General features: G+C 36.5%; 1 protein-coding gene across 4 annotated transcripts in view; it reads left to right on the top strand.

Annotated features, from left to right (window-relative positions):
• The window catches only part of GPR174 (G protein-coupled receptor 174), a 39911-nt gene extending 21432 nt beyond the window's left edge, over positions 1-18479 (top strand). For 3 of the 4 annotated variants that reach the window (XM_066357302.1, XM_066357299.1, XM_066357303.1), the window contains 2 exons: positions 8960-9013; positions 15308-18479. In XM_066357302.1, the coding sequence (XP_066213399.1) occupies positions 15833-16834 (1002 nt within the window). In that variant the 5' untranslated portion in view covers positions 8960-9013; positions 15308-15832 and the 3' untranslated portion in view covers positions 16835-18479. Of the gene's footprint in view, positions 1-8959; positions 9014-15281 lie in introns of all 4 variants that reach the window. The other variant, XM_066357301.1, reaches the window with a different exon arrangement.
• The last annotated feature ends 4857 nt before the right edge of the window (positions 18480-23336 follow it).

Raw genomic sequence — 23336 nt, forward strand, 5'->3', positions numbered from 1 at the left:
AATTTGGAAGAGTATAATAAGAGATCTGGCTGGAAAGAGAAAATATAGCTTTGAATGTCAGATTTTCAGGCCATCACATTGTGGACATTTGGAGGATTTTGCACAAGTGCACGATATACTTAAACCTCTATCTGATAAAGACAGCTGCAGAAATTTGTTAGTCTAAAATAAGAATGTTATGCTACTTAACATAATAAAATAGGAAGTAGGGCTATTACTCATGTCAAAATGTTGTGAACAGAGATAAAATATGAATGTTTTTGTTCTTCCTTCTGAAATACCACGGGGTGCTACTGATACTGTGCTAGAAAGGTATATAAAGTTTGCATTTGTTGGATGAGATTTCTTTTTTCTTTGCCTATTTATTCCAGCTAAAAGATACCACTCTATCCTTTGAGTCTACCCAAAGTAGAAGTTATTAGTATTTCTGTAAGAACATCTGCAAAAGAGTTTAGAGAAAAGGGATTTTCTGCATACTTTTCAACTCAAACCATGGACTGAGAAAATGGATATATTTTCTACTTTTAAATCTAAAGAACAAGATCACACAACATTAGCCTGTCCACTCCTCTTTCATTATATCCTAATTTTGAATTGTATTGCTATCTCCTTCAGTGAAATAATGAATCATCAAAAATGAATCAAATATTGTAAATAAAGTCACTCACTAAAAAATTACTTTCTGCCTGACCTGTGGCGGTTCAGTGGATAAAGCGTCGCCCTTGAATGCTGAGGTCACCAGTTCAAAGTCCTGGACTTGACTGGTCAAGGCACATATGGGAGTTAATGTTTTATGTCCCCCCCTCTCTACTCTTTAAAATGAAAAAAGAAAAATTACTTTATTTAGTAACATAGTATTATGAAATGAACTCAAGTATGTAAAATTCTAGTTAAATATTGCCCATGCACAATGCTTCAGGGACTGACATGATCTCACATTTGATTTGAGATTGGGTCTATAATCCTTTAGTATATTTCAACTTTGTTCTATAGGAGAGTAAAATTTTGGGGTCTTTGCAAATCTAGCACCTAAAAGATTAGTGTGGAAAGAAGAAAAATTGTCATATAAAAGTCTTATTAGACTCAATTTTCACTACCTTTTTCAGTCAATATATTTGATGTCACCTCATAGAAATGTGACAACAGTTCTTATGAGAACCTACAATATAATTTGATGCTTTATGTTTCATACTGGAGACATTCTTATTCCAGTCTTGGGTTATAAAGATGTCCAAGTAAATATACCATAACCTGAGTTCTTGGATCATGTGTACAGTATATGTGACACTATGGTCTTTGAGGTTAATCTAAGAATCTCCCCATTTGATTCCTGTAATCATCCTTTGGGAGAAAGACTCAGGACAACAGACACTTATCCCTTTAACATTTTACAGTTGTAACTTTTTTCTTAAATATAGTGGCTTACCAAAAAAAAAAAAATTATGTACTAAAAGTGATGTACTATCTTATTTGCTTCCACCTCAATCAGGAGGCATGTACTTATCATAAAGTCTTCATCACTGGTGGAACATTAGTAAAAAAATCCATCCAATCATCTGATTTTTATGACGCTTTAGTGTCAGTAATGAAGGATGATGCCTCTAAGAGTCAAGAGTTTTCAATAGACTCAGTTTGTTTCTACTAATCAGTAGGGTTGTACAGCTATAAGGAGAACTGTAGAACCACAGTAATTTCACTCTCTGAGCAGTGACTCAAGGACTTGTCAGGATTATATTTTGAAGTGAGAGACAAAGTAAATTCTGATTAATTTATAAGATCACTTTAGAAGCACAGAACACATGGTAAAAGATTAAGAAGTAACTGACCAGAATTCTGTTTGGTTAGAGTACCAGATAAGCCAAGTTACAGAGAAACAGAAAAAAAGACAGGTCCAACACAGACAAAACTGCCACTTGGGGAGGATTATACAGGTATTCAATCACTTGGGATAGCAGTGTTCAGTGTCTGGTACCCTTCTCTCATGCCTGATGCAAAGTCTGATCTAAGGACAGAATTCATTTTCTGTCATATAAAATCCAAGAATGAACTTCTTATATTTTAGATTAATTGCCTTGCTTTTAAGATTCTAAATGTTCTATGGGCATTTTTAGAATAATTATTGTATTAAGAGTTTAATAGGTAGTTTTTACAGTAATCACTAAGGACTAAAAATTCCACTTACATTTTAGTATTTAAAATCTTAAATTTTCAATCATTTCCCATCAGGATTGTTTATGCAGTTTTTGAAGATCCCAGTGTCTGCTGAGAGGTTTCCATGATACTTTTTTTGTTATATAAAACAAAATGCTATAGATTTTGGGTAGTATAGTGTGGAAAAATGACTCCAAAGTATAAGTAAAATACAAGTAACTATGGCAGGTGGACTATTAAATACCAAGACTAGAGAAAGTTGTTATGCTGAGCTGAAGGGCAAAGTATATAGAAGCTCTGGAATCTATTGCACATGTTCTAGAAATTCTGAGTTTGTGGGGAGTTTGGCATTACCCAGAAAAAGTGGGCAAGATTTAGTTCTTGTACTTCAGAAGCTTTAAAGGCAGGCGTCTGGAGTTCCTACCCTAAATTTTCTCCGTACAGCAAAAGTCTCATACATAAGAAAAATGAGTTTCAGTCTCCACCAATAAATGAAAAGGAATTTGTCCTTTCTTTGTTCTTTTCTTAGAATTTATTTTATTGGGGTAACACTTGTTAACATAATTATACAGGTTTCAGATGCCCAACTGTACAACACATCTCTGTACACCGTATCGAGTGTTCAGCCCCCCAAGTCAAGTCTCCTCTCATCACCATTTATCCCCCCTTTACCCTTCTCCACCTCCCATCCCTGGCATCACCAAACTGTTGCCCATATGTGATTTCACTCATATGTGGAATCTAATGAACAAAGTGAACTAACCAGAAAAATAGAGACAGACTCATACACAGAAAGAAGATTGACAGTTTTGGGGGGTAGATGACTGGGTGATGGGGGTGGAGAGACTGAGAAAAAAAGGGAAAACTCCTTTCTTTTTTCTTGAAGGAGGGCTTTTTTCACAATCCTTGCAATCACACCATGTTAAGTAGCTACCTACACCCCAAATCAAGAACAACATTGAGGTAAGGCCCCAGATACTGATTTAATTTTCCAATATACTCTTAATGCTTTTACCAGAATCTATAAGGTTGGTTTATATCTTCACTTTTGTAGCCTATTAACCCTATGCAATAGTGTATAAGTCACACTCTCAAAGCAAAAATAAAAACTACAAGAGAAAGACTGCAAAAATAGTAAAAAGGGTCAGTAGGACCTGATTATCTCAGATCTTAGTTTATTTAATGTAACTTGGAAGCTTATAAGTTTCCAGCAAGGGGGGGGCAGTTTTCTTTTCCAAATGCTCATGTCTGGTCTGAAACACAAGGTGGACATTCAGAAAAACTGAGGAAAATTCCCACAGCCATGTCAGCACTGAGAAGAAATATTATGTGCATTTTTCTTACTGTAACATAACTTATAATCTTTTCATCACTTTTACAAAATGAAAATGCTTGAAATTTAATGTGTAAAATAGAACTTTGTAATATGGTGACTTTTATTTTCGATAAAATGTTAGGATACACATCCAAAGTGGTAAAGACAGGACACACTGACAGCCAGATATTTGGCTACAGGTAATTCTAAACCATGTGCTATTAAAAGCGATTTACTACTTTCTCTTGCATGTTAACTATGTATAAATAAAGATTTGAGATTCACTATGGATCATAAGTTAAACAACAGTCAACAAAATGGAGAAATATTTAAATTGTTTACAAAAGGATAACATATATGAGATTATCTCATTAGATTGAGTTCTACTTGAAATGTTCAAAAAACTTATTTGAATCTACTTGAGTTTCTACTATATGCAAAACCGCTGGACGTTTCAGGGTGGAAGGTTATATAAGTCAGTAGAACAGAAAAGGCAGTCTTATCAGATAAGGAGTTCAAATTGTGTTAGATGTATAAGAAAGAAACATATTTCTAATACAAAGTACTATTGAAAACAATGAGGGACAGGCAAATTAATCAACAAATTATCTTGAACAAATGGTTAACTTTAGAAAAATATCAATTAAGATTATTTTTATAATTAAATTTTATTATTTTTTTTTATTTTTTTTTTAGGTGGGAGGAGGGAAGATAGTGAGGCAGACTCTCACATGCACCTCAACTGGGACCCACTGGCTAACCCTACAGAGGGCTGATGCTCAAGTACAAAGCGATTTTTAGCACCTGAAGCTGATGCACTCCAGTGAGCTATCCTCAGCTTCCAGGGCCACACAGAAACTAATTAAGACACTGGATATGGGATGGGAAAATGGAGAGAAGGGGGAGTGGGAAGTGGAGTGGAAGGGGGAGAGAAGCAGATGATTGCTTCTCCTGTGTATCCTGACCGGGAATTGAACCCAGGATGTCCATATGTTGGCTGATGCTCTATCCACTGAGTCACTGGCCAGGGCCAGATTTTATCTCTCAATCAGAGTTTATATTCAACACTATTTTGTATTAGTTTGAGATGTACAGCATAGTAACCAGGAAATCTTATACTTACACAGTAATCTTTCTGATATTTCAAGTACCCACTTGGCATCATACAAAGTTATCACAATATTATTGACCATACTCCCCATGCTGTACTCCACATCCTTATGATTGTTTTGTAAGTATAAATTAGTTCTTTTTTTTTTTTTACTTTAAAACCTTTATTTTTAGTACAAAGAAAAATAATCCTTGTGGTATACTTTGTAAACCGCGGTGGGACTGTGATGTCAGATATAGTGACCTACCTGCATAACCGACTTATCCCAAATGCTGCTCTAATGCTCTCAATGTGAACAAAAATACATCTGGACAGTTTCATCTTCCTCCACGAGTTAAAAATATTGTTGCCAGCTGTACTTGGCTGGTTTGGATGCTTCAGGCAGAGCTGCGAGAACTTTTTGGAAGACGTTTACCTCTTTCTGGGTGACATGACAAAACAGCCAGTGACCTGAGTAATCCGCTGGTGGAAAAAAGAAAGGCTGCATGGTGTCAAACCGAACAAACCTGAACTGTAACCCAGGAGTTGTCCGTCACTGCCGCCCGTGCCAAGGGCCACACTGTCCCATGTTCAGGAAGCTGAAGCAGCACACAGTGTCAGCACCAGCCCAACTGCGTGCTCCGTGGACGCAGGATTCCCCGGAAGACCCAGCTTCTCCCCAGAAAACCCTCTATAGGTCGCTGACCACCCCAGGGCCTCGGTGCGGCGGTCGAACATACCTTTCCCCACTGTGACTGTGTGAACGAAGGCAGCTCTCAGATGTCCCCTGAGCCCATATGCAGAGCAGCTATCCCACAGCTCTGTGTCCCATCATGAACACATAAAGCCATCAATGTACCCCATTTACACAGGGATCATCTCTTCTTACGCTCATATTTTGGCTAAAATTCAACAAAATCTTCATGGAGCACTGATTCACCCTGTAGTGACATCAGTCTGGGTACATCTATATTCCCGGAAATCAAATTACTCTGTATTTCATAATTTCTCCCAAATACTCTGCTTCCTTCAGTCACCACTGATTGGATACCTACCACATGCCAGGCATTCCCAAGACTGTATTTTTGTCTGGAGCTAGACACATGGGCAGTACGTGAAGAACACTGTATGACCATCGCCATGGGAGGCCCCACTGCCACCAGAGGATGGCACCAGGAAGAGGCAGAACCCGAAGCCCCTCACCCCCAACCCCGTGCTCTTAGTACCTGGATCGTCCAAGACACTTACAAAGTAACACTTTTACACAACAATGTGAATGTACTTAATGCTACGGAACTGCACATTTAAAAATGGTTAAGATAGTAAATTTTATGTCATGTGTATCACGCTACAATTTTAAAAATCAACAACCTGAATTGCGTCAAGAGCAAACATCAGACAAATGCAAACTGAGGGACATTCTACACGACGGGCCTAAGCCTTCAAGTGTACAGGTTATGAAAGACCAGGAAGGGCAGGGTCGAGAAGTTGTTTCTAGCCTAAAGGGGCCTCAAGGTTGGCCACGCCAGCCTCGACTGGACCCTTTTGCTACAGGGGACGTCACTGGGACAAACGGGGACTTTTTTTTTTTTTTTTGTATTTTTCTGAAGCTGGAAACGGGGAGAGACAGTCAGACAGACTCCCGCATGCGCCCAACCAGGATCCACCCGGCACGCCCAACCGGGGGCTACGCTCTGCCCACCAGGGGGCGATGCTCTGCCCCTCCAGGGCGTCACTCCGTTGCGACCAGAGCCACTTCAGCGCCTGGGGCAGAGGCCAAGGAGCCATCCCCAGCGCCCGGGCCATCTTTGCTCCAATGGAGCCTCGGCTGCGGGAGGGGAAGAGAGAGACAGAGAGGAAGGAGAGGGCGAGGGGTGGAGAAGCAGATGGGCGCCTCTCCTGTGTGCCCTGGCCGGGAATGGAACCTGGGACTCCTGCAAGCCAGGCCGATGCTCTACCACTGAGCCAACTGGCCAGGGCCTAATTAGTACTTCTTAATCCCTTCATCTTTTTCATTCAGCCCTCCAAACCCATTCTCTTTTGCAATCATCGATTTGTTTTCTGTATCTCCCATGCTTTTTTTTGTTATATATTTCTTTACATAAACTAATTCCTTTATGTAAATTTCCTGAAAGTTCTTTGATTTCGATTGGTTTATAAATATTATAGTTATCTTTGAAATTAAGAAAAGATCTCTTTAGAGGTTTTATTACAATTATACTACAAGATAAAAATAGTTTTGATTTTCAAACCTGTATATTTTGTATTCTTATCCAAAAATAGTGCATGGCTTTTTAAATTAATTAATTTATTTATTCATTTTAGAGAAGAGAGTCAGAGAGACAGAGAGAGAGAGACAGAGAGAGAGAGAGAGAGAGAGAAGGGGAGGAGCAGGAAGCATTAACTCCCATATGTGCCTTGACTGGGCAAGCCCAGGGTTTTGAACTAGAAACCTCAGCATTCCAGGTCAGTGATTGATCCTCTACACCACCACAGGTCAGGCTCATGACTTTTAATTTATTGAAATATTCTTCATGGATTTCAGGAAGTTTGTCGTTTATTTAATATAGATCTTATATATTTTTGTTCATTTTATTAATAAGTACTTTATATTTTATACATTTATATATGTGTTTTAAAATTATACTTTAATTATTTAATTATTCAATACTAGTACACAGGAAAGTTATGTCACTTTATTTTGTTTATAACTACCTTATTGAATTTTCTTGTTAATTTTAGTAATGTTTCTCTTCATTTTTTTGAATTTTCCAGCTATGTAATCATATTATTTATAAATATAATATATTTTTCTTTCCCTATATCTTTGCTTTTACTCTTTAACTTTTATTTTTGATTAAATTGTATTGGTCAGAATTAAAAAAAAATACTATGGTAATTCCCAGGTAAGTATGATCAAGACTAGGCAGAGGATAATGAAAGCCTTTATTAAGAAGGTAATTTTTTGGCCCTGGCCAGTTGGCTCAGTGGTAGAGTGTCGGCCTGGCGTGTGGGAGTCCCAGGTTCAATTCCTGGCCAGGGCATACAGGAGAGGCGCCCATCTGCTTCTCCACCCCTCCCCCTCTCCTTCCTCTCTGTCTCTCTCTTCCCCTCCTGCAGCGAGGCTCCGTTGGAGCAAAGATGGCCCGGGCGCTGGGGATGGCTCCTTGGCCTCTGCCCCAGGCGCTAGAGTCTCTGTTCGCAACAGAGTGACGCCCCGGAGGGGCAGAGCATCGCCCCCTGGTGGGCAGAGCGTCGCCCCCTGGTGGGCGTGCTGGGTGCATCCCAGTCGGGCGCATGCGGGAGTCTGTCTGACTATCTCTCCCTGTTTCCAGCTTCAGAAAAATACAAAAAATAAAAATAAAAAAATAAAAAAAAGAAGGTAATTTTTTGTAGTGGCCTTGAAGGATAAGAAGGAATTCAATAGGTAAAGATTGGAAGAACATTTTAAGCAAAAGGAAAATCAAGAACACAGGCAATGGAGATAGGAAGGCACATGGAATGTCTGCAAGGATCTAGTTTGACTATGAAGCTTAAGAAAATGATTGAATTGTTATTGATTTTGCCCTTTAAAACTCAAGGAAGACTCTCGGGTTTGAAGCCTCTCTGATTTGATTCTCTGGGAACATTTTCAAAATGTAGAAACTGGCTTCACATTTTGGTAATTAAAAATCAGTTCATCTTGTAATATTCGTTTTAACATGCACTGCAACTAGCCCAGGGAACACATTTTGAGAAACCTTCCTTAAGAAAAAGGGAAAGAAAAAAAAAGGTAAAGGGAAAGAATAAAAATAGAAACCTATAAATCATGTGGGTTAGATCAAGAGATGGGAACTATGAAAAAAAAGTTACTAAAATATCTATATCTATCATCTATCTATCTATCTATCTATCTCTATCTCTATCTCTATCTCTCTCTCTCTCTCTCTCTCTCTCTCTCTCTCTCTATATATATATATATATATATATATATATATATATATATATATATATTTAATAAGTGGTAAGAGCAAGAATGTGGATAGCTACCAAAGTACAGATTTCAATAGCCTCTGGAGTTACTCACCCTTAATTTCCATTTGTGTGCCCTGGTCTCTGGGATGTGAAATGATGAAATGATTGTAAACTAAGATATCTGAGTAAACTAAAAGAAAAAACAAACAAGAACTAAAATCAGTGTGACTGGGTATTATTCATTGGTGATGTCAAGTTGAGTGATGACCATCTTGGGTTCTCCAAGTAATTGAAAGAGTACTACTCAGATCAGAGAACCAAGATGCTCTGTCTACTGTAAAGGAAATGGGCTTCAGATCTCAGCAGAGATATTTAGACTCAGCTAAGTGAAAAAATATTCTGGAACAATGACACTGCTTACAATAACTGCATTGCTTGTCCTCACACAGGTATTTTCTCCCTTCATAAAGTTGGCCTGTGGGAAATCATAGAAGGTGTCAAAGGTAAGACAAGTTGGAAGTCTGACTGAATGTGGTATCCAGGTAGAACAACACCCCCCATTTAAAAAAAAACAACACAACATTTCAATGAAACACTAGAACACAGTAGTGGAACATACTAATGGAGCTAACTAGGCAAAGACTTTCTAAAGCAGCAGTTCTCAACCTGTGGGTCGTGAACCTGGCGGTGTCGAACGACCAAAACATAGGGGTCGCCTAAAGCCATCGGAAAATACATTGTATATAAAGGTTGAGAACCACTGTTCTAAAGTGCTTTATTATTGTGTTGTAGTCAGCTCTTTACGTTGGACAGGCAGTCACTTGAAGCAATAGGTCTACTTTTTATCGGCTCATTAAGGAGTTTACATAACCAGAATTCTAAAATAAAGTTGGTTTTTGAGCAAGTGGTTGCTTATGACCTATGAATGGATGGTTACTCAGCAGGGCTCCATATCCAAAAATATCATCTCTACTTGCCACTAATATGTCTGAAAGACCACCATTATAAAATAGGCTATTTGATGATTTAACATTTTTAATAATTAAATTTTCTTCATTTTGATGGAAGAAATTCTAACATCTTCATAGATAATAACATTTTTCTCAGAGTAAATCTCAATAAAATAACAGAAAGCTGTATCTAATTTTTATTTGAGCCAAGTTTTTCCTAGAGAAGCAACCAAATGCATAATATTGCTGAAAAATACTCTGGAACCATATGGAAAGTAAAATTTAGTGAAGCTTTAGATTTGGATAACCAGATAAATATTTATAAGTAAAAACAATATATTCCTGTGAGAACTCCAAATAAAATGGTTTCTGAACTGTGGGTTGCTGGAAATCAGGGTAAATTCAGGCCCTCGGTTTTATTTTTTCTCTTATTATTTCCTCCTTTGAAGGAAGTAAGTAAAATTAAGGAAGGATAAGATTTTGAAAGAAGAAAAATATTGCTCAAGGAGTCTGTCATGTTTCTTCAAATGAATATCTTATTCAATACTGGAGTCTGTTCCAGTCTCTTTTATAATATGGGTTCTTTGTAAAAATAGAAAATCTCAAAATATACTAGTATCCTATAAAAAAATGACTCCTTCATTTTTTGTTTTTTTTTTCACTCTTAGATAAAGGCATATTTATTTTTATTACAGCACAACTGAATATGTTTTTTTTTCATTTTTGAAGAACTTTCCTATCACCTCAAGCAACTTTTTCTACTAGAAAATGGTGTATAAACAAAGGGAAATTATCCTCAGATCTCCCAGGAGGAAGACAGAGGAATCTTAAGGGAGATGCTGTATTCAGGAGCATTTTAAAGTTACATGCCACTGTATACTAATGAAAATGCATTGAAATGTTGCTGGTAAGGGAATGGCCAACAGCAAAAGTACAGTCTTCAGAAGGGAAGTCTTGAGTTTAAATTTACTACATTTAAACAAAAATTTTCTTAACATTTTAGATGGTTACCCTCTTTTGTGCTTATAAAGTATACTGTACATTACCTATGATCAAATTTATTATATTAGTGGAAATTATCATTTTCTCTCACTGGGTTATAAGGTCTAGGAAGACAGAGATCATATGCCTTTTGCCACTGTCTATATCCCTAGTACCATGTATGGTACCTAACAAATAGTAGATGCTGAATAAATGTTTGATAAATAAATACTGGATGAACTCATTACATTCTAAACATGGCTCTAGGTACTCTAGGGAATAGAAAAGTGTATAAGACCCAGTCCCTGAGTTCAAGAACTTTCTGGCTTATTTTTTGTAGAGTAGAGTGGGCAGGGAAACAGGGGGCATAAATACATAGACACAAATTACTAACAAAAAGAAAAAGGTAGATGCTTTTAGAGAGGTATAAATGGGAATTTTAAAAAAGGAGTTAACATAAAAGTGTTGAGTCAACCACAAAAGAACAGGAAATTTGAGTAATTGGTATGGCTGATATGCAAAATTATAGATATATATTCCAGGCTGTGGCAGCAGAATGAGCAAATTCTGTTTGTGGAAGAAAAAATTCATTTACCACTAAGAAGTTCAGTTTGGCTGGATTTCTGGGCATGTGCAGAGAGTATTAGGAAACAAAGCTCTAAAGGTAGATGACGCTGTATTTAAGTAAGCCATTGACTGCCAGATTATGTACTTTGTGATTTGTTGGGCAATAGGGAGTCATTGATGCTTTTTTAGAGCTCATTTTAAAAGAAAATATATTTAACAGTGTTATATAGATTGAAGTAAAAAAACAAAGCTAAAAGACAGACAAATTTAATAATAAGGGCCTGAACTAGAGTATAAACAGTAAAACTTGTAAAAAAGGGAGATGATTATGAAAATAATGCAATTTCAGAAAATTTCAATAATTATTATAATAACTAATGTTTATTGAGCACTTATTATATATACTGTTATAAAGATTACACAAAGAAAACCAGATAGAAGGTGATGGAAGACAATTTGACTTTGGGTGAGGAGTATGCAACATAATCAAAAGTCAAAATAATATGGAGATGTTTTCTCTGAACATATGTAGCCTGATTTATCAATGTCACTGCATTAAAATTAATTTAAAAAAAAGAAAAAAGATTACAACTCAATTAGTTCTCACATTGACTATAAATTAGATACTATGATTAGTCTCAATTTATCAGTGAGAAAATTAGGGATCAGAGAGGTTTATTGATATACCCAGTGTCACACAAGTATTAATTGAAAGAGTAAGAATTTAAACCCGGATTATTCTGATTTCTAAACATACATCCCCCTCCTTAGAATGCTGTCACTGCATAGAAACTTGTTTGGAAGTGAAGAATAAGTGACAAAGAATCAATGCCTCCAAGACTTTGACACAACCTAGGAAAATAGTAATTTAATAGCAATCGGGAAGTTTAGAGTAGAATTTGGCTTGAACTTTTGAGAGATGATGATTTTTGTTTGAAATATGTTGATTTTTATAACCAAGTATTTATATGTACTGAAATTATATTACTTAAGATATTGATCACTTACTTTATGTCTTGAACAGTCTTTGGTTCTGGTATACAGCAAGTAAACAAAATACAGAATAATCCCTGTTTGTATGAATTTAGCAGTCTACTAGTGAAACTATATAAAAACAAAATAAGCAAAAGGCATAGAGTATGTTAGTTATTATTGATAACAGGTAAAACCAATAGTGAATGGTGATGGGGAATGCTGGAGGAGTGGTGCAGTTTTATAAATGGAAAGATCAAGGAAAGGCTTGAGAAAAGGTAACATTGGATAAAGGTCTGAAGGAGGTGAGAAAGTAAAACAGGACAATAACTTGGTTAAAGCATTTTAGGCATAAGGAGCTGCCAATTCAAAACTTTTGAGGCAGATGTGTGCCTGGCTCACTCATCTAACAGCAAGAATACAAAGTAGCTGCAGCAGAGTGCAAGGGGGAGAGTCTTAATAGGTAAGGTTGGAGGAGTAATGGGGACCAGATTATGTAGGATGATGTAGCCCACTATAATTTTCCTCTTAGTGTGATAAAAAGTGATTAGGAAATTTTAATCAGAGGTAACATGATTTGACAAGATAAGGCATTTTAAATAAATGTAAAAGATAAATTCATTTTTTTTTCTGAAGTGAAAAGCAGGGAGGCAGACAGACAGACTCCTGCATGCTCCTGACAGGAATCCACCCAGCATGCCCACCAGGGGGCGATGCTCTGCCCATATGGGGCATTGCTCCTTTGTGGCTGGAGCCATTCTAGCGCCTGAGGTGGAGGCCATGGAGCCATTTTCAGCGCCTGGGTCAACTTTGCTCCAATGGAGCCTTGGCTGTGGGAGAGGAAGAGAGAGACAGAGAAAAGAGAGGGTGGAGGGTGGAGAAGCAGATGAGTGCTTCTCATGTCTTCCCTGGAAGGGAATCGAACCCGGGACTTCCACACGCCTGGCTGACACTCTACCACTGAGCCAACTAGCCAGGGCCAAAGATAAATTCACTTTAATAGTTATAGTGAATTTGAGATGTTGATGAAATATCAAGAGAAGAGTTCTTATATATAATTGGAAGGACATACATCTCAGATGAGATGATATAGATTTAAGAGTCATTGGCTGTAACAGGAGAAGTGAATGAATGTTCAGTAGAGGTTGACTGGATGCATATTCGCAACTTCTAATATCAAATCAGTGACATTATGGATGGACCTAGAGAACATTATACTGAGTGAAATAAGTAAATCAAAAAAAGTTAAGAACTGTATGATTTCACACATAAGTGGAAGATAAAACTGAGACTCATGGACATAAATAAAAGTGAAGTAGTTACCAGAGGGAGGGAAACATTAGGGAGGGGCATCTAAGACAGGGGTGGGGGAAAGGTGTAAAGAGGGACAAATATAAGGTGACGGAAAATGGTTTGACTTTGGATGATGGGTATACAATATAATCAATAGTTCAAATGCTATAGAAACATTTACTTGAAACCTATGTACTCTTATTGATCAGTGTTACCCTGTTAAATTTAATTTTCTAAATAAAACTTAAAAAAATCAGTGACATTAGTTGGGAAGGCCTTTTATATAGTTAGAAGGAAGTTCAAAATCCAGGGCTTTTCAATTTTTGGTATACCACCTAATTTTTCTTTGTCACCTAATCATAATCACTACCTGCGAAAGTATTTCAAAGATGAATTTCAGTTTATCAACTGAAGGACCTCTCATTTTAACCACACATTTAATATTGATGTTCTTGACAGTTTTACTTCCCTGTACTTTATAACACCATTTCTCTACTTTCACTTTCTTATCTGAGAAATTTTAAGTATTTAACTTCTTTAACCTGAGTGCATAGTTCATGTCACTCTTCTGGACTTTTAATTAAAATGAGCAACATATCTTTGAACAAAAAGTGCTCTTTTAATCAAGAGAAAAATGACACAAAATAACAACAGTAACAATTCCCTCAGAGTCTGAATCAAACACACTTTAAACCATATGGATTTGATAATCCAAAGTAGGATATTTCATAATTCCTATTTTATTTTTTCTTCCCATATATCTTTAAAGTCAGTTAAGTCTTCCTGGATTTCAGAAGGCTTGAGGCAACTACCCAAGTCCCTAAACTAAAGTTTGTTTATTTCAGAACAAAGGTCATTGGCAGAGCTTAATCAAATTTCTGAGAATTTTAGTTCTCTTACTGATGCTATGGCTTGTTTCCTTGGATAATTGAGAGGTGGCAAAATGACCAATGTAAATGGAAGTATTTAAAGTAAGGCTGGTCACTTCTCAGACATCTGGGAAGGATTTGGATCAATTTAGTGGCCCTTAAATAATGGTTTAAGGACAAATGCTGGATAGGCTCTATCTGAAACACCTGGGGGATCTTTAAAACAATACAAATTTATAGCCGTGCATATTGAATCAGAAACTCTGGAGGAGACACCAAGAAAGCTATGGAAAGCTTTATTTATTGATTTATTTATTTTAATTTCCTCAGATGAGTCTGATGAATAGTGAGTTTTGTGAAGCAATTGTCAAAATCAGAACGTCTCAAATGCTATTATCCAAAACAATATATACTTACTGTTAAAGTGCAGATCATAATTCAGTAGGTATCAGGTGAATCAGGAGATTCTTCTTATTTTCTTTTATTTTTTTGACAGAGACAGACAGAGAGTCAGAGAAAGGGACACACAGACAAGAAGGGAGAGAAATGAGAAGCATCAATTCTTCCTTGTAGCACCTTTGTTGTTTGTTGATTGCTTTCTCATATGTGCCTTGATGGGAGGCTACAGCAGAGTGAGTGACCCCTTGCTCAAGCCAGCAACCTTGTGCTCAAACCAGCTATCTTGACCTTCAAGCCAGCGACCTTTGGGCTCAAGCCAGCAACCATGGAGTCATGTCTATGATCCCATGCTCAAGCCAGTAACCCCGTGCTCAAGCTGGTGAGCCCGCACTCAAGCTGGAGACCTCAGGGTTTCGAACCTGGGTCCTCTACATCCCACTCCAATGCTCTGTCCACTGCACCACCACCTAGTCAGGCTCTTCTGTATTTATAACAAGTTCTCAAGTAATGTTGGTTCATAATCACATTTTGAGTAGCAAGGGGCCAGATTACCTTTCAGAATCCTTCTATCTATACTTCTTTGTGATTCTGAAGTATCTTATAGAAAAAGTGGAATAATCACCCTCATTCACAGTAGAACTTCCTATTCAAACTGATAAATTTTTCTACACATAGTTGTTTCTTTTCTTTCTTTTTTATTTTTTGTAAAAATGCCAGACAATATTTTTTTTCACTTGCAGCTCTTCCATTTTTTCCTACCTTTTAGCTTTCAACACATAACAGAAAAAGTCCCAGAAATGCTGGTCTGTCCACATTGATCATCTCTGAAGAGTTGCAGACCCACTGAATACTAAAGCAAACCTTTCTTCTATGTGAGCCATGAAAAGAAAAACAGCTTCCCAAACAACTGTAAAGTGACAGCTTTCATCATATGGGAATTAGAAGAACTGCTATATGGCATATTTGTGACCCAACTGGGAAAGAATCAACTGTCATGATGTCCCAGAAGGTTGTATAACAGAATAAACAAAGGGGGAAGATTATAATGGCTTGTCGTCTGCACTTATACACTAGACCTCCATGTAATTACTGTAGACAAATGCAAGGAAAACATGCAGATAGTTCCTTGAAAATCATGTGTAGAGACTCAGACCTCTATGGTAAGAAAGAGGTTGTTTTATAGTCAGTCTCTTCAACCATCAATGATATATCTTTAAGAACAAGCAGTTGTTGATTGTGAATTTAAGTTTTGAACCATCATTTGGCAAAGACAGTTTCTTTGGGAAGAAAAATGCCTGCTAATGATACATGTACTGGGTCAGATGGAGACAATCCAGATTTTCGATACTTCATCTATGCAGTGACATACACTGTCATTCTTGTGCCAGGTCTCATAGGGAACATATTAGCCTTGTGGGTATTTTATGGCTATATGAAAGAAACCAAACGGGCTGTGATATTTATGATAAATTTAGCCATTGCTGACTTACTACAAGTTCTTTCCCTGCCACTGAGGATATTTTACTACTTGAATCATGACTGGCCATTTGGGCCTGGCCTCTGCATGTTCTGTTTCTACCTGAAGTATGTCAACATGTACGCAAGTATCTATTTCTTAGTCTGCATCAGTGTGCGGCGATTTTGGTTTCTTATGTACCCCTTTCGTTTCTATGACTGTAAACAGAAATATGACATATACATCAGCATTGCTGGTTGGCTGATCATTTGCCTCGCCTGTCTGATCTTCCCTCTCCTGAGAATCAGTGATGACACCTCAGGCAACAGAAGTAAGTGCTTTGTTGATCTTCCTACCAGAAATGTCAATCTGGCCCAGTCTGTTGCCATGATCACCATTGGCGAGTTGGTTGGGTTTGTCACTCCTCTTCTAATTGTCCTATATTGCACCTGGAAGGCTGTTTTATCTCTGCAAAATAAATATCCTGTGGCCCAAGACCTTGGAGAGAAAAAGAAAGCCTTGAAGATGATTCTAACCTGTGCAGGAGTATTCTTAATTTGCTTTGCACCTTATCACTTCAGTTTTCCTTTAGATTTCCTTGTCAAGTCCAACAAAATTAAGAGCTGTCTAGCTAGAAGGGTGATTCTGATATTTCATTCTGTTGCCCTTTGTCTTGCTAGTCTGAATTCTTGCCTTGACCCAGTTATATATTACTTCACCACTAATGAATTCAGAAGACGCTTTTCAAGACAAGATTTGCATGATAGCATCCAACTCCATGTAAAACCTTTTGTGAACAACCATACTACTTCTACTCTGACAACTGAATTATGCTAAATAAAAAACTGAATGTGGCCTGAAATGAAAATATACCACAACACATTTGTAATACTCCAAGATACTGAGAATTAATCACAGGAACCACTCATAGCTTTTTAGTTATGTTCTATCTTATCTATAGGAGGAATCCACATCTTTATAACAGAACCTATTTAGAGTATTATGCTCTAACATTATTGCTGTTGACATGTCCATGTAATAATTTGTCATCAAGTCTTCAAGACTTGAACTGTAAAATTTCAGTTACATCTTATATACATATGCTCTCAACTAGAGTCAGCAATTTTATCTGTGAACTTAAAACATAAAGAGACAATTACCTTGGTGTCATCATAAGCACTTAGTTTTGTTTCTATGGACACTGACTAATTAGAGGCAATGTAGTTATCTATTTGTACTGGTTATTACAGTTTATATTCTAATATCATATTTTGGTTATATATTAAGTAAGGTAGACAATATATTATTCCATGAAAATAAAGTGTTATAAACATGGGATCATTTTTATTTCCCATGTGGGACTACACTCTAGGGTTTGAAGGGTCAAATAGCTATTCCTTTATTTTAGTGTCAATATGAAACATTATCTGCCACACATATTCATAAAATGAAAATCTGAACTTAAGCTTTTGGTATATTAAAAGTAAAGACAAGAAATATATTCACATAAAATAACTTTCTATGATTGTATAAGCTGCCATATTGAATCTAACCAGGACATATAGCTTGTCAAGTCTACAAAATGTGACCCATACTGTCTCTGTAAATCCAGGAGACAGAAGATAGATGTTTTTCACATTATGGTTCTCTGAAAATATTTCCAAAGATCACCTTTGGAGATGCATGTACCTGCCTAATAAAGGGACATTCCACCATGCTTCCAGATTGATGTTTAGGTATCTCTGACAGGCTACTGCATTTTCTGAACCTATGGAAAAAGTGGTGCCATAATTAATCACTAAGTTTAGGCCACAGCAAAAAGATAAAGTAGATTAAAGTAAATATCTTAAAAGCCTCACCACATTTTATTTCTAACTTTAAGTTAGTTGGTAACTCTTTAGCCACATTCACAAGCCAAGAAAGGTTTGGAAGCAGCTAGGAATATGGACCCTAGTCTTCAGTAGGTTGTCTGCTCCAGCTTGGCCTAAGTCATATCATTCTGAGGTCAGTACAGCCTACCTCCGTAAAGCTGAAGAAGTCAATTATTTCACCTTTTTTTAAAAAGTGCATTATATTAATTGTAGCCATACTGGCATCCCTTAGAATGTCTTGTCTGCTACCTGTTTGGTACTAGTATTTAGGAAACAGACCTAGAATATGAATAGTAATTAAACCTGAGAACTTAAATATTATACTATTTTAAAATATGTTTTAGCAAAAAGCTCTAACCTAATAAAAATGCTCCACACAAAATATGTATATGAAGAAACATGCTACTTTTCATTTGAAAGGAATGTGGAAATGAACCAAAAGTTCCATCATATTTGAAAGGAAGGAGTTGTTTTAAGCACACAGTTATGATACTAATATGTTTGGGAAAAAATTGGTGGGATCAAAATGAATTTGAATATCTAAAATGAATAAAAAATTTTCTAATGTTTTTTTCTGGACAAGTATTAATTTTGTTTGTATTTTGTTATTAAAATCATACCCTATTAAAAACTGACTTTGTGCTGCTGGTAACAGTATGTCTATTTATATCCTAATTATTAATTGTATGGTACACATTTTCATATGTTAAATAAGTGGTAAATTAGAGTCTTGTCTCTATTATATGTTTATTATTTTCTATATAAATATTAATTATACTTCTTATCTTCATTTAGTGACACCAGTGATCCAATTTTATTAACATATTAATTTCACTTTAAACATATCTTTTTTAAAGAGGAAAGAAAATATTTCCTGGAGAATATTAAACTTTCAGAGAAATGGTTGAGGTTAGAGCCTACTTATTAGGCATCTCAGAAGCCCTGGCATATCCTTTATATCAGGGGTCCCCAAACTACCGCCCGCAGGCCGCATGCAGCCCCCTGAGGCCATTTATCCAGCCCCCACCGCACACCTGGAAGGGGCACCTCTTTCATCGGTGGTCAGTGAGAGGAGCATAGTTCCCATTGAAATACTGGTCAATTTACTTGTTCTCTATTTTAAACATTGTATTCGTTCCCATTTTGTTTTTTTACTTTAAAATAAGATATGTGTAGTGTGCATAGGGATTTGTTCATAGTTTTTTTATAGTCCGGCCCTCCAACGGTCTGAGGGACAGTGAACTGGCCCCCCCTGTGTAAAAAGTTTGGGGACCCCTGCTTTATATCATTCGAAGAAAGAAGAAGTATCCAGTATTCTTATCAGGCTTAGCTAGGACCACCTCTTCTCCCCAGACCTGTCCATCTAAGTTTTATTCAGTGTTGTGATTTACTTTATCACAGCACCTTTCTTCTCACAAATACGTATATTTTTTCTTCTGCCTTGTTTTTTAAGTCACTAATCTGGTCAATTTATTCACATTAAGATGCTAATGACTAATGTTAACTTAATATTAATTTGCCCAGGGATATCTAAATGTTAGGCTTTAAGAATAAGCCTTAACTCTACTTGTTAATTCCTAACTTTTATAGAGGGAATTAAATACACCGAAACAAACTGGATGAAGAGATATTTTGAAGAAGTGGGTTACATATTTACAAGCATGGCTATCAGTTTCTCTGATCCTTCCTCACTTTCTTTTCGACTTTTCCCCTTCCAACTCTAGACTTGATTTTCAAGGAAAAATCTAAACTAGGGGAATAGTGTTGCCGCTGCTATCCAGACAACAACTTCTCCGAATTCTTTCTTTCCCTGGGGAATTTTTTATCCAAACCTCCCATTTATTACTCTCTGGGCTCAATAAGTCTAGGCTGCAAAAATTAAACATCTTTAACTAAAGTTATATACAATTTAAGATAAATAAGATTACACTTTCTATAGTATATTATTTGTATTTTGATATCAAAATATATACAAAATTAATCCCAAAAGACAAATTTTGAATATGGAGGGATTTTCATTTTATTATTATTCTCATTATTGTCATTATTATCTTATTCAAATGTTTTATGTCTTCATCTTCACTCAATTAAGCAGCTAATTCTATTGACCTGTAATTCCACAAAAAAGTCATCTTCCATAGAAAAAATAAATCAAGCTACCTTGATCTCAAAAGATGCATGAGTAGACCTTTTTTGCAACTTCATTTTTATTTTCTTTTTGTTTTTACTCCCAAAACACTGTGAAAATGTTGCACTTGAAATTAATTTAAGTCTATAATTTATAATATACATGTTAATAATAAAGATGGTCTCTCTAATTACACAGAACTTTTTTGCCTCCATAAGTCAATGTATATTTACTCACTTTTTAAGCAAACTGATATATGGTAGGATCTTTGTCAGTGTTCTCACACACATGAATAACAATACCATGAGCTCTACTCTCCTTTTCTCTTCCTGAAGATGTGTATGCTTTTCTCCAATGGAAAGATGAGCCATTTTCCTCATTCTAACTCATTCTTTATCTACTCCTCTTATAGATAATTTTTTTACCATCTCTATCCTACTAAGATTATTCCCCACCATCACATTTTCACAAAATTTATTTGAATGACTTAAAGCCCTTATTTACTAGAGTATATAAACTGTGGGCAGAAAAGAGATGTGATAACAGAGGAAATGTGTTGTTGTTGTTTTTTTTCTTTAATCTTAAAGGTTTTTAAGAACTGATTGTTGGATTTTTCTTGTGCATTGGCAGGAGAAAAAAAAAATCCATCCTTGGCCCTGGCGGTTTGCTCAGTGGTAGAGCGTCGGCCTGGCGTGCAGAGGTCCGGGTTCGATTCCCAGCCAGGGCACACAGGAGAAGCGCCCATTTGTTTCTCCACCCCTCCCCCTCTCCTTCCTCTCTGTCTCTCTCTTCCCCTCCCGCAGCCAAAGCTCCATTGGAGCAAAGATGGCCCGGGCACTGGGGATGGCTCCTTGGCCTCTGCCCCAGGCGCTAGAGTGGCTCTGGTCGTGACAGAGCAACGCCCCGGAGGGGCAGAGCATCGCCCCCTGGTGGGCAGAGCGTCGCCCCCTGGTGGGCGTGCCGGGTGGATCCCGGTCGGGCACATGCGGGAGTCTATCTGACTATCTCTCCCCGTTTCAAGCTTCAGAAAAATACAAAAAAAAAAAAAAAAAAATCCATCCTTCACTATTTCCTTCTGTTCTCAAAACAGATCTACTTTAAAAAAAAAATTAAGTCAGAACAATTTTCTCTGAGCCTCCTTTCATCTTCGTTGTCTTTTTATAAACTTTAGCACATTTTCCTTATTTCATTTATATCCTCAGTCCTTTCAGGACGCCCAGGTATCTTCTGTAATAACCAGTATATTAGAAATATTTTGGCTGTTGCAGAAAGATTTTTCTAGGAAGTGGTAAAAACTTTCTAAGGAGAAATTTCTAACGTTTTGCCAGACCTGAAAAACAACAATGGGATATAAATATGGGATCTACTCCATGTTTCACATGTCCTCAAATCATATATATGCCTCTTCTGTGCCTTCCAAAAGTCAGCCCAAAAGTAACTTCACAGTATTCACTACCATATTTGGGGGTGAGGGGGGAGGAGTGAGAAATAAACTGTCAAGTATCAATAAATGTGGCCATTTTAACTCACTTATTCTTGAGTTATTAAAGGGATGTGTGTTTTGGGGAGGCAGGCAGTGAGTTATAACTTTCTTGAACTTGACAGACGATTTCCTCTGCAGAATTTCCTCAGCCTTAACCTCTTACTTGATTTAAAATCTTATTTGATTTTTCCAAGAGCATATTTCTTCTATTTGTTGACTAAATTTTCCTCATCTAACCCTTTCCTGCATATCTGCTAATTCATTTATAAGGCACAACCCTTATTTAAGGCCTTCCGTTTTTCTTCTTGGATCTCTTCAAAGAATAATAGAGCTACTGCTCCTTGGAGAGTGATGTCTGTCATTGGGCTTATTTCCCTGACCCCAGTGTCTTCTTTCTTTGCAGAAGCTTCAGAAGCAAAGCTGAGAGGCAGACCTAGGATATCTGTTCTACAAGTTTGAGTCTGGCCGATAATGGAGAGAATTTTTTCAGCCCTTTCTAAATAATGTTGAATATCTACAACTTGCCAAAAAATAATATATTCTATACCTTTGAAATATTACTCTAATCATAAGGAAAATATTACCGTCAACAACTTGAAACAATAATGGTCCAAGTTTCAAGCTTGGGGAATGAAAGCATGGAATAATTGATCTTTTTTTTTTTTTTTTTTGAAGGTTTCTCTAAATTTTATTTTTCAATTGCAGTTTCCATTTAATATTAATTTGTGTTAATTACAGGTATACAGCATAGGGTTATACAATCATATAATTTACAAAATATACATCTGATATTTCCTGCACCCACCAGGCACTATATATAGTTATCACAATATTACTGACTATATATGTATTCAATACTTTACATCTCCATGACTATTTTGTAACTACCAATTTGTACTTTTCATCCCTTCAACTTTCTCCTTTCTCACACAGTTCTCCAACCCTTCCTCCCCTCTAGCAATCATCAATCTGTTCTCCGTATCTATGAATATGTTTCAAATTTGTTTGTTTATTTTGTTCTTTAAATTTGATATATAAAGAAATAATATGGTATTTATCTTATTTAAATGACTTATTTCACTTAACATAATATGCTCTATCTCCATCCATGATAAGATTTCATTTGTTTTTATGGCTGAGAATTATTTCATTGTATATATGTATCACCACGTTTTTTATCCACTCATCTATTGATAGGCATTTGGGTTGCCTCCTTATCTTGCTTATTGTAAATAATTTTGCAATGAACATAGGAGTGCATATATTCTTTCAAATTAGTATTTTATGTTTCTTCAAATATATACCTGGAAGCGGAATCACTGGGTCATAGGACATTTCTATTTTTAAATTTTTGAGAACCCTCCATAATATTTCAATAGTGGCTACAGCAATTTGCATTTTCACCAACAGTACAAAAAGATTCCCTTTTCTCCACATCCTCACCAATGCTTGCTGTTTGTTGATTTATTCTGATAGCCATTCTGACAGGTATGAGGTGATTATTCACTGTGGTTTTAACTTGCCTTCTCTGATGATTAGTGATGTTGAACACCTTTTCATATGTCTGTTGGCCATCTGTATATCCTCTTTGGTGTCTATTCAGGTTTTCTGCTCATTTCTAATTGGACTTTTGGGGGGATGGGGTGTTGAGTTATATGAGTTTATAAAATAAATTTTGAATATAAACCACTTATAAGCTTATCATTGATGAATATCTTCTTCCATTCAGTTGGTTGTCTATTCATTATATCAGTGGTTTCCTTGTTGAGCAAAACCTTTTTAGTTTGATGTAGTCTCATTTCTTTATTTTTCATTTGGTTTCTTTGCTCAAAGAGATTTAATAGAGAAAAAAGCTAT

The sequence above is a fragment of the Saccopteryx leptura genome, chromosome X (assembly GCF_036850995.1).
Source record: "Saccopteryx leptura isolate mSacLep1 chromosome X, mSacLep1_pri_phased_curated, whole genome shotgun sequence".
Classification (NCBI taxonomy): domain Eukaryota; kingdom Metazoa; phylum Chordata; class Mammalia; order Chiroptera; family Emballonuridae; genus Saccopteryx; species Saccopteryx leptura.